The sequence below is a fragment of the Aotus nancymaae genome, unplaced genomic scaffold, assembly GCF_030222135.1.
Source record: "Aotus nancymaae isolate 86718 unplaced genomic scaffold, 86718_ANA_hifiasm-v0.15.2.pri h1tg000006l, whole genome shotgun sequence".
Taxonomy (NCBI): Eukaryota; Metazoa; Chordata; class Mammalia; order Primates; family Aotidae; genus Aotus; species Aotus nancymaae.
This window is the reverse complement of record NW_026988417.1, coordinates 98,715,391-98,728,078: the sequence shown is the minus strand read 5'-3', so window position 1 is coordinate 98,728,078 and position 12,688 is coordinate 98,715,391. Positions and strand designations below refer to the sequence as shown.

General features: G+C 36.0%; 1 protein-coding gene across 6 annotated transcripts in view; it reads left to right on the top strand.

Moving 5' to 3' along the window:
• Nucleotides 1-12,688, top strand: part of TENM3 (teneurin transmembrane protein 3) — a 1,556,403-nt gene that overhangs the window by 1,434,275 nt on the left and 109,440 nt on the right. For all 6 annotated transcript variants that reach the window (XM_064369979.1, XM_064369982.1, XM_064369985.1 and 3 more), the window contains 5 exons: nucleotides 909-1,123; nucleotides 7,177-7,387; nucleotides 7,759-7,860; nucleotides 8,052-8,246; nucleotides 9,334-9,534. In XM_064369979.1, coding sequence (XP_064226049.1) covers nucleotides 909-1,123; nucleotides 7,177-7,387; nucleotides 7,759-7,860; nucleotides 8,052-8,246; nucleotides 9,334-9,534 — 924 coding nt within the window. The remainder of the gene's footprint in view (nucleotides 1-908; nucleotides 1,124-7,176; nucleotides 7,388-7,758; nucleotides 7,861-8,051; nucleotides 8,247-9,333; nucleotides 9,535-12,688) is intronic.

Sequence of the window (12,688 nt, the reverse complement as noted above, 5' to 3'; positions counted from 1 at the left end):
CCACTTATGGCAAATTGCAGAACTTCTATCATGGCCCCCATCAGAATAACTGAGAAAGAACCTTGGCAAAAAGGGAAAGGGGGAACACCATACCAAAAAGAGGAATCTTGGATCTGTTTTCTAGAAGGAAGCCACGCGAGAAGAGACGGTGTCTCTTAACAGGTGGCAGAGATCCAGGGAGCAAAGAGGTTTTGTTTCTGTGGATCAAAGATCAGTGTAGTCAGGAGTAACATATGTCCACTAAGGCTGCGAGTGAGTTTGAAATAGGGGTCCAAAGAAAGAGGAAAGGGTATAACAGCCTACATCAAAAACCATGTGAGCACTTAAGCTTACCCCTCCTTCCTTTCCCCTCACAATGTCCCCAGTACCCCTTCTCTACCTCTCTGCCAGCATCTGATATTTTTCATTCATCCTAATACATAGTTTAGATAGAACTACCTGAATCTGAGCCATTGATTGGTTTTATTGTTTGCTTAAGGATTGATTTAGAAATCTCAATAATTCATTTGCCTTAATTTACACTTTGCTATGTTATAGTATGTTTAGAATGACTGATAAGTACCAGGCCTCATCTCTCCCAAGAAATAACAAGACACATAATTGTAAGATAATTATTTTTTAAGTGGACAGAAAGACCGTAGGTGTGAAAACAGCTTTAGTAACAGGTATACCTTGGGTGAAGTCAAAAGGATTTTAACTTAAATATCTTATGAACTATACCAGAATTAGTAAAATACCAATATCTAACAATGGAAGCTTTTATAGTGAAAATTTTATGAGAGTACTTTATCAGGTGAAATGGCTTGAGCATTTAGTAAAAATAACTTTTTCAAAAAGTTTAAAAACCTTTTTTGTTTTGTTAAAAAAAAATTTTTTTTGTTCTTCATCAATGGATCTCTTACATTCAGGAAAATTAGGTGGATTTACGCAAGAAAATAACACCATAGATTCCGGAGAACTTGATATTGGCCGAAGAGCAATTCAAGAGGTTCCTCCTGGGATCTTCTGGAGATCACAGCTCTTTATTGATCAGCCACAGTTTCTTAAATTCAATATCTCTCTTCAGAAGGATGCATTGATCGGAGTATACGGCCGAAAAGGCTTACCGCCTTCCCATACTCAGGTAAGACTAGGCTTTCTCATCAGTAAAATAAAAACTGCTAGTTGCATACTTTGAAATTATTCTCTTTCTTAAGCTCAGCTGTTTGGTTAACTGTTTAACCACTGTTGAATTGACTTTCTACAGTAGAAAGAATTTTGAATGGAGGTTACTTATTCTGAGGTTTTTGAATCAGTAGTGGGAAGAACAATATTTTCTTCCTGATTTGACTGTTTAAAATGTACTGAATTTTGTGAGCAACTTAATGAATATTGAGCATCATCTGAGCACCCAATAAAACATCATGGATTTTCCAAGTGTTTTACAACGATTCCATGGTAATTTCAGATGATCTTAACTCCTTTCATGTAATAGATGCATAACATATTCATCTCAAACATGTATTCATTCTGTTCAAAATGTATTTTTTTAGTTTATGCCAGATTTACTCTTAGTAGAGAAATTATGGGAACATCAACATAAATATGATGGCAGGAACTTTATCAACTCAAGCACTGTTCCTCATCTTAAATGATGAACGCCGAAATAAAGAGGCAAGAGAGCTTTCAAAGATAACCAAGTATGATCACATTAGTGTGGTACACAAAACAGTTCAAATATCCTTAATATCGGAGAACTTTAAAGTCATTTTCCTTGCATAAAAATTCCCTCACAACAGCAATCATAGATGGAGAACTACCGTCAATTCCACAGACTTTTTCATAATCTAATACAGCACCGGGTCATGGTATATAAATTGGATATTGTTGCTTAATGTAGGTTTCATCACATCTAAGATACATTATTTAAATTACCTACCATAAAACCGGAACTGAGGCTTTCCCCAAGATCAACTATTATGTTAGTAAATAGAGGAATTTCAAAAATGTAATAATTGGTTAATTAAAATTGACAATTGGATGAGCCTAAAGTGATATTTGATAATCAGTTTATTTACCCTGGGAATTTCCTGCTGATTTAGTGTGATTTATAAAATAAAGACTGGAGAGTTTTTATGCATGCTTTATATCATATAATTTTGTGAGAAATATGTTTTCTGTAGCCTAGGCACATAAATTATGAAGAAAAGTTATCACATATTAATGAAGAAATTGTATCTTTAAAGAAAGATGAGTAAGAAGATTTTAACATGCTTTTTCTAATGTAATTGTAGATTTAGTTCATATACATATATGATTTTTTGGCTATGAAATTTTTGAATATCAGGCTTTAGTAATTTATTTTTTCTATTTTAAATTTTTAATATCTATATTATTAAAATAAATTTGGTTCTTATGCATTGTATGCTTCTTATAATGTACTAATGCACAATTTTAATTTTATATTTTTGTTTGTTTGTTGGGGTTTTGTTTTTGTTTTTGTTTGAGACAGGGTCTCACTCCATCATCCAGGCTGGAGTGCAATGGCACAATCTCATCTCACCTCAGCCTCCTGGGTAGCTGGGACTACAGAAACATGTCACCCTACCCGGCTAATTTTTGTATTTTTTGTAGAGATGAGGTTTTACCATATTGCCCAGGCTGTTCTTGAACTCCTGGGCTCAAGCAATCTGCCCGCCTCAACTTCCCAAAGGACTGGGATTACAGGTGTGAGCCACCGTATCTGGACCATTTTATTTTATTTCTTTATTTTGAGACGGAGTTTTGCTGTTGTTGCCCAGGCTGGAGTGCAATAGCACAATCTCGATTCACCGCAACCTCCGCCTCCCCAGTTCAAGCTATTCTCCTGCCTCACCCTCCCAAGTAGCTGGGATCACAGGCATGTGCCACCACGCCCAGCTAATTTTGTATTTTTAGAAGAGACGACGTTTCTCCATGTTGGTCAGGCTGGTCCTGAACTCCTGACCTCAGGTGATCTGCCCACCTCAGCCTCATAAAGTGCTAAGATTACAGGCATGAGCCTCTGCACCCAGCCAATCTGGACGATTTCAAATTTTAGATTTGACTCCAGTTCATGTTATAGGTGATACTGACTAGGATGTAATAACCAGATTTCCTTAAATGGAAGTCCTCTATAACTTCAATTATAGTAGTTGTGTTCTATTTATAGAAATTTCCAGGGAAATATGAAAAATATTTTCCCATTGAAACCACATATGTGATTATTTGTATATAATTCAAGAAGTACACCTCTAAGCTGAGCACAGTAGTGAACATGTTAACTTATAAATTCCAGAAAATAATTTCAGATAAGAATTGTCTATTGTGTTGTGTACTTGAAAGGTTTATTTAAAGATTTAGTTTACTCTGCAAGTTGTATATAACACTTAAGATTAGAGAAATAAAAGGTGCAGTTTCAGGTTTTCTCATAATCCTTCTACTGTTTAAACACAATACATGTGATATCCACTTTTATTTTCTACCACAATATATGTGTTTAAGTAGGTTATGCATTTTCTTAAGCTTCACAGTTATTATAGTTCCTTCCTGTGGTTTATTCAAGATCAGCAGAGCAAACAACTGTTTATGAGTTCAGTGTTTAAACACTAAATATTCTATAAAGCAGCCCAAATTGAACATTTCTCTCTTTCTGGGGGACATTAAATAAATCAACCTGAAATAATTAAAATTGGCCAGCCATTTAGAATAGTTGCTTGAGCCTTCACAGTCTTTGTGACCCTTTGTAAAACTCTCTGTTTGATTGCTGCCAAGAATCACTGGGCTTTCTTCTCCCTGATGCCAGTTCATTCTCCTGGTCAGTTAGTGGCCTAAGGAAGCAATTCAGAGCCTTATGGTTAAGTATACTGTAGCATTTTAGTGCATTTGCATGAAGTATCTTTTAGAATAGGAGTTGGAAACCTGGGATCTAAGCATACCTTTACCACTTTTTGACTTTGTAACCTTGCACAAGTCACTTCTCTGAGCCTCAGTGTCCATTGGTGAAATGAAAGGTTGGATCAGATGATCTGTAAAATCTCTTCATTCTTTATATTCCAATGATTTACAGCAAGACTGTGCCACTACCGAAGAATTGATGTAAGGACACAGTCAAGTATTCATAGATTCTAAGAACTCATCGTTTTAGTAACAGAATTGAATTAAACATATAATCTAACTGTTCAGAAGTGAATCACCAAGATACCTGAAATAATATTTATTTGTTTTTAAATGGTCTATTAGATAATCAGCATAAATACAATAAACATGGGCAAACTTTTCTTCCATTGATTTTCCAAAAGACCTTGTTAATGCATTGTAGTTTAAAGCAACTTTAAATTAGGAATTTTAAAGTGTGTATATTTGGTAATATTAAATCATAAGAAAATGACTTTTAAAGGGCTTCACACTAAAATTGTCTAACTTTATATGAAACCTTTATCAAGAATAAGCTTTGTTTCATGATGGCTCCCCCAGAGTAGTGCAATTGAAGAGTAAGCCCCAGGAATTTTATCCTAAAAATAGCCTAAGATCCTAAGACTCCTCTTCTCCCCAAAAATATGTCTGTGTCTTTATCTTAGAAGTATTACAAAGCACAATTCACATTTGCCCTAAGTGACCACTTTATGCCTTAAGAACAAAAGTTGTTAAGTATTTCCATTCCATGTAATTTGGTAATTTTTGACACAGATGGTTTTAGTGTTAAAGTAGGAAATGTTTCTTTAGGTATTTGAATCACCCTTCTGAAATCGTGTGTGAAACACCGCTGCAGAAGAGCCTAGAATTGGATAGATACTCAAAACCTGTCAGCTCCTTCCCCGCAACCATCATGCCTACTACCCCAGCCTTATTTTATTGTTCACAGTGTGATGTAAGTGGTGATTTTTGTAATAAAGGTGATGGCTGTGATTTTGCCTTGAAAGATCAGCTAAAACTCCAAATTCCTCCCTTTCACTTTTTCAGTTACTGTGTTTAATGCTAGGGGAGAAAAATATTTATATGCATTGAGTCAGAAAAAGAAACTTTTTTCTGTCTCTTTGCCATGCAAATGTAAATATTTAAACCTGATGAGGAAATGAGTGGCTTATTTGAGACAGAGACACCTTTCAAAACTGCTGAATTAATTCTCCTTCGATGATTCTGGAATAGAATTCCAGTTAAATGTTTGTAGGCCAAGTGTCCACACCAGTAATTATTTTCATCCTTATAAGGTATAAATGAAAATAAACATTTTGGACTGCTGATCAGGTTATACTGTTTTTATATCTCTCTCACAGCTGAATTCTGTTTTAATGCAGTTTTACTACACAAAAGAACAAAAAACTATTTTTACTTATATATAAAAATTTTAATAAGTCAGAAACTGAATATTCTAAATTCTCTCCAATATTAACAATAGAGGTCTATGATCAGTAAAATGGCAATCTGTTTAACTGTGTTTCTCAGAAATTCCAACAACTGATTTTATTCCAGCTTGATTAGATTAAGAGATTCTTATAATAATCTTTTTCTTAAATTTCATTTAAGAAATCTATCAGAAAGTAGAATATTTATGACTTACATATGCAGTATTATAATAATAATGATTTTATATATAGTACTATAGCATATGTTTCACCATAAACACATCTCAAGAATAGAATGAAACTAGATAACAGTCTATAGATGCTGAATCACTCTTTAACAGCTGTTATCTAAAAAATTTCTTGAAACTACATTGGAAAGTCTTTTAGTGTCTTTCAAATTCCCTATATTATCTCATTACAAAATTTTACCCCACTATATTAACAATCACATTTTATATTTTTAATTCTTTTTTAAACTCTCCAGTCACCCATGTTTATGTCTAATTTTACTAAAATGAAACTTAGGTTTGATAATGATCTATTTATAAGAATCATACGGCACATTTACTGTTATTGCCATCCCTTGAGCATCCCCCCACACCCGCCTTGTTTAACTGTTTAGATCAAAGATGTAAAGGCATATTGTTACATCTAAGTAACTAAGTAAAATCTAACCTTAACTAAGTAAAAACCCATGGAGTTCTCCATGGTACTTGAGATGGTCACATCAGAATCACGAGAGAGAGGTGGAGTAGAGTGGAGGAATGACCACACTTGGAGCAAAGTGCTCTCGAGTTCACACACCAGCCCCACCATTCCCAGATGTCTGAAAGCCTGCTACAGTTCCTCAAGATTCAGATTCCTTCATCTGTAAAGTGCAAATGTTAAAGCCTTCCTCCCAAGGTTTCTATGAGAGACCGGCACAGAGTAAGTATTCAGCAATAGTTGTTGCTACATGAATGTTAAATCAGAGAAGAAGACCACACAGGGTTATCTTGTGGTCCAACTAAAAAAAGGTTGCTGGCGACATGGATGGAACTGGAGATCATTGTGTGAAGTGAAATAAGCCAGGCGCAGAAAGTCAGATGCCTCATGTTCTTGCTTATATGGGGAAGCTGAAAAAGTGAATGAGTAGAAAGAGTAGAATGATGGATACCGGAGGCTGGGAAGGGCAGTGGGGATTGGGCATGAAAAGGGGTTGGCCAAGAGGTACAAAAAATACAGCTAGAAAGAAGAAGATAAGTTCTAGTAGTCAGCGGTACAGTAGGAAAATTATGGTTAACAATTTATTGTATATTTCAAAACTAGAACTGTAATCTTCCCAACACAAAAGATAAAACGTTTAAGGTGATGGATACCCCAATTACTCTGATTTGATCACTACACATTGTATACGTGTTAATTAAAATAGCACATGTGCCCTCAAAATATGTACGACTATTATATATATTAATTACAGAATTCATGAATTTAAGATAAAATAAGTCTTCTGAATTGGAAATGTGAATTCATGTAGATTTTATGTTTGTATCCCCAAACTGCCTAAACTCATCAAACCTTTGATCAGTCTGTAGAATTAAATAAATCTGGAAACCATATTGCCCAATAAGGAAGAAAATGGTCCCTGATGTTTGAATCCAGCCTTATGCGGCAGGTAGTTTGGTCCTCCTTGTAAATGCTATGCATAGGAGACTTCTACCATTTGGACCTGTCAGTCAGGAACTTCTTTCTAACATTGTATTTGTTAGAGCAAAGGAAGACAGCTTGAAGAAAAAAAAAGAGAGAAGTATCTGCTCTTTATATTGCTGACTATTTTTCACCATCCTCCCCCCAGTACGACTTCGTGGAGCTCCTGGATGGCAGCAGGCTGATTGCCAGAGAACAGCGGAGCCTGCTTGAGACAGAGAGAGCCGGGCGGCAGGCGAGATCCGTCAGCCTTCACGAGGCCGGCTTTATCCAGTACTTGGATTCTGGAATCTGGCATCTGGCTTTTTATAATGATGGGAAAAATGCAGAGCAGGTGTCTTTTAATACCATTGTTATAGGTAAGAATAGTCTTCAAAGCGGCATTTTCCAGGCCACAGCCTAAACGCCATGTTTAATAGAAACTAAATTATCCGTACCAATTTGGGGTAATTCCTAGGGTATTAAAGCCCAGGTAAAATGTGAGAATTATTTTTAAACCCTTTATTTGTGAATATGCGACAAACTTTGAAGTACTGGGAGAAGATATTATCTGGAATTACCTTGGGAGAGGAGAATACATCAGGAAACACTTTCAAATCTGCGTTTGAAGTGACAGTGCTTTGCATTACTGTTCAAATTATCTAGCATAAATGAAGATCAAAGTGACACCGTTTATCTTTTGCAAGAGGCAGGCTATACAACAAGTGTTCCTTCTTTCTCTTTTCTTCAGAGTCTGTGGTGGAGTGCCCCCGAAATTGCCATGGAAATGGAGAATGCGTTTCTGGAACTTGCCATTGTTTTCCAGGATTTCTGGGTCCGGATTGTTCAAGAGGTATGCAAGTTAGATTCTTCTCTTAAGCCGATATAAATAAGCCGTAGAAACACAAGTAATTCTGAACACTACCAAGACAGGAAAGAAAGGAGGGAAAACTGGCATATTGCTTGTTCCAGCGATGTGCCTTTTCTTTCGGAAGCTTGCTGGAAAATGTGGCTGTAATTCTTCTGTCGTGTCTTGTTTCACAGCGGCCTGTCCAGTGTTGTGTAGTGGCAACGGGCAGTACTCCAAGGGCCGCTGCCTCTGTTTCAGCGGCTGGAAGGGCACCGAGTGCGATGTGCCGACTACCCAGTGTATTGACCCGCAGTGTGGGGGTCGTGGGATTTGTATCATGGGCTCTTGTGCTTGCAACTCAGGATACAAAGGAGAAAACTGTGAAGAAGGTAAACATATCAATATTTACAGAAGTCTGTTGTTACCTTCATAAAGAAACAGATTATGTCTGTAATCTTTAGTTTGGCAGATCTCTTGTTACAGGCTTCCTTTTGAAAGCGCTTGTGAAAATCCATATTTATGAATGCATTGTTTTATTAACATTTTAACTAATGAAAAGAACAAACACCAAAGGGCCTCTTTGCTCTTCATTAGTGTGAATCATTCCTTTTCTTCACTCTGAGAAAGCAAGCAAAGCTTTGTGCCTTGAACCCAACAGCAGACTGTTGATTTTATTTTTAATCATTTTTTACATTGATACCAGCTTCTAAATCTAGCATTTTGACATCTCTAGAAAGACAGAATAGTACACATAATATTCTCCTGAAAAGAAGTATGACATCATGGATTTGTTGCATAGCTGTGTACGTATAATGATGAGAGTCGAGATACCATACTGTAAAGTGCAGGTGAATTGTTTTTTCAAAAAGCAAAAAAGCACCATTTCCGTTCTTCAATCAAATTGATTTTATTGATCTGCACACACAAAGTAATGCAATTAAGTCCCTGGAATTAAATTTTCAGGCCATTGACCCTACAAGTGTAAAGTTTTATTGAGTCAAATTGCTAAATTAAATCTCGTCATCTAAAGCACATTAAAGTGAATTAAGAAGGATAGAGAGTATGCAACTCATTTCTTTCTCAAACACTGTGAGGATCCCATACAGCTGTCAGTACTCAGTGGTCATGGATTAGGTCAGCTGATACAGATTTTGTTATAGCGAAAGCAATGCTTATTACTCTGTGATTAGGCAGAACAGAGAGCAATAGTCTGAAACCTCAAGAGCCTGTGTGTGTAATTCAGGAAAATTACAAATCCTTGCAAGAGTCTCAATTACCTAAATGGCATTAGGCTGGTTCTTAATGCTTTATTGTATTATAATTCTTTGCATTTTCAGAAACAAGTTCTTCGAAATGGTAGATAAATATTTGATTATCCAAAATGTTCATATAAATTAGATTAGGATTTAATTCTTTTTTCTGCATGCACTGTGATACCTTCTGGATTTAATAAAATTGTTTTTTTCTTTACACCAGCTGACTGTCTAGACCCTGGGTGTTCTAATCACGGTGTGTGTATCCATGGGGAATGTCATTGCAATCCAGGATGGGGAGGTGGCAATTGTGAAATACTCAAGACCATGTGTCCAGACCAGTGCTCTGGTCACGGAACATACCTTCAAGAAAGTGGCTCCTGCACGTGTGATCCTAATTGGACTGGCCCAGACTGCTCAAACGGTGAGGTTAATAAACAAACTACCATCGAATTGCTTAATATGATTTAGCCTAAGATGATATTTTAATTTTTAAAACCCCCTTTTTAAGCCCAATATGCATTTTAGTAAAGTGATTCTTTACAGAAATAAATATTAAGAGTAATGATATGTAGTTGCCTTATAAAAAAAAAGAACCAGGCTTAGCCAATTTGTCATTAAAATTTAATATTATGGGGAAGAGTAATCTTTAATTTGTATAAGATACTGTATCGTCTTAACTCTCATTTTATGGAACTACTAATCAAAACTAACCTCTCTAAAATCTTAAATATAGCTTGGAGATTTAAGCACATTATGTTATAAACAGAGAAGCCTCAATTTTAAAAAATCATTTGACAGTATAAGGCTAAACATGATAGAATAAAGAGTATACATGTATAGATATTATGATATGTATAAATGGTTCAACACTGAGTTTTCGGTCATATTAATATGATTATAATAAAAATGGTGCAAGGTAATTTTAGTCAATCTGCCAAGTTGTTACTGGGCACTTACTGTGTGCATGGCATTGCGATAGGCCCTGTAAGAATAAAAGACAACAAATCGTGTCTGCCCTCTACAACAATGGCTTTCTCACTTTTTGACCTTGGACAATCATCTTAAATACATTTTTACATTATGACCTAGTGTAAGTATACATGCACATACTCACATGATTGAAATAAACATTTTATAAAGTGATACACACGGACTTTTTTTCAAGTCTATTTTATTTTTTTTCAAATGTTGGTTGCAACTCATGAGCTAATTCCCTGACTCCTAAGTTACAGCTTGAGAAGATGCCATTCTACTGTGGAAGATTACAATTTAATTGGGGAGATGAGATGAATACATATGAAATAATTAGAAATCAATACATTCTAGTTTAATACTATATTGAGTGTTACATTGAATATTATGCTAAATTCAGTAGACATTCAGAGGAGTGATTCTAACTTAATGAGTATTCAAAGTTTCCAAGGAGACTTGTATTAACATTTATTTAATGATGATGGCAGTCTGGGTAAAGGTATAATTTTTGGCTAGGTGAACAGTATTAGAAAGTACTTAAGAGCATGGACTGTGAAATCAGATGTGTGAATTCATATCCAATCTGTACTTCTTAATAGCTATGTGACCTTAGGCAAATTGCTATATGCCTCAGTTTACTCATCTATAAAATCATGGGACACTCTTCACAAAGATGCTATGGGAATTACTGGGAATAATGTACATAAAGTACTTAGTACAAAGCTTGGCTGATAATAAATTCTAAAGATAGCTTCCACCACCATCACCACTACCATAGGTTGAACATCCCTAACCTGAAATTCAAAATGCTCCAAATTCAAAACTTTTTCCGCACCAACATGAGGCTCCGGGGAAATGCTCATTGCAGCATTTCACATTTTGTATTTTCGGATTAGGGATGCTCCAGAGGTATGTATTCTACAAATATTACAGCGTCTGAAAAAGTCTGAAGACCAGATCACTTCTGATTCCAAGCGATTCAAATAAAAGATTAGCAAAGATGCGATTGTGAGAAATATCATTATATTCAAGGGACAGTGAAAAAGAAAAGTATTTGGAGGCAAAAAAATTGGGTCGGGCCCAATTATGGGGAGTACGGTTTAGAAATGCTAGTTTTAGGCAATGGAAGATTTGCCAATAGCAATAATTTGCCTACTAAGACAATGAGAGTATCGTTTTTGGAAAACTATCCCGTAGATAATGAGTCAGAGAGCGTGAATTGTGAGACTTTGATGGCAAGGAGACAGGCTGGAGGGCCTTCCCACAAGCCTGATGTGGTGAGAGCATGAATTTGTTGGGAGTCAGTAGAAATGAAATAGACAAATCTGAGGGACATTTGAAAAGAAAAGCAGACAGGACCTGCTGAAAAAACACAATAGAGAAACATGTTGAGAAGAGCTGCAAGTGTGAAGCAAGGAAAACTGGTGCTAATGTTAATGTCTGTGAATGAAGCAGAAAGTTGGGAAAGGCTGAGACTGATTGAAGAGGCAGGACATAGGGGAGCCAATGGAAGAGAAGTGAGAAATAGAAAACCGGATGAATTCATTTTGGGTACTCAAACTAAGCAAAATTACACACTTCAACAAAAAAAAGGAAAAATGAGAAAGAGAAGCAAGGAAGAGAGGAGGAAGATGACAGAGTAGGACAGCTAAGGAGAAGAAATGAGAAGGAAAATGGATTTTACTAGCAGTGTTGAGTGAATAAAAACATCCTGCTTAGATTAAACATAAGGCTTGGATTCAGTGACGGGGTCTATCTAGTCTCCCGCCCACATCGATGGCGTCCTTCTCTAAGCCTGTTTAACAGTAAGTGGCTGAGAACCTGAACTCAGACACTGAGCTGCCTGGGTTCAAATTTTGAACTGGCCATTCACTAGCAATATGATGTTGTGCAAGTCATTTAATATCTCTGTGCCTCTGTTTCTTTATATATATATAAAATGGAGATAATTACAGGACTACTTTATACAGTTGAGATAAGGTTTAAAGGAGTTAGTATGTGAAAAACACTTAGAATAGTGCCTTACGCAGTAAGCGCTCAGTAAGTGTTAACCATTAATAGACATAGCGGAGGGTGGTGATAGTAGTTACTGTGGTAGAAGTATTCTAAAAGCTAATTGTAGTTTTTCATACCTACTTTCTCATCAATCCAGAGGAGCTTCTACATAAAAGTAGTGATTGGATATGGTTCCCCAAATGTGAAATTTATGAAATGCAAATTGTTTTCTCTATTAGTACATTCTAATGGCATAAGACTACATGAAATCTTATGCTAAGAAGCTAATTCACATGTTTATATTTAGCAAGAAGAAAAAAGACTGGTAATTTTTACACATTGCTCTTTCCTGGCCTTTTGAGAAACTTAGGTAACATCGCTGCTGCCCTGTGAGTCCGTATCAGTATGACAGATTTATCTGCTACTCTTTACCTACCATAAATTGAATCCTGGAAGTCCAGACTAACAAATGTTTCCTATCAGATAACCTATAATATTGATGAAATTTTATTTTGAACTCACATGCTAGTTAGAGACAAGTTTTCATCCTTTCTCCCTCACATTCTGATTTTTGTATGAGTTTTCTTCCTCCTTCTCTTCCTCTCTTA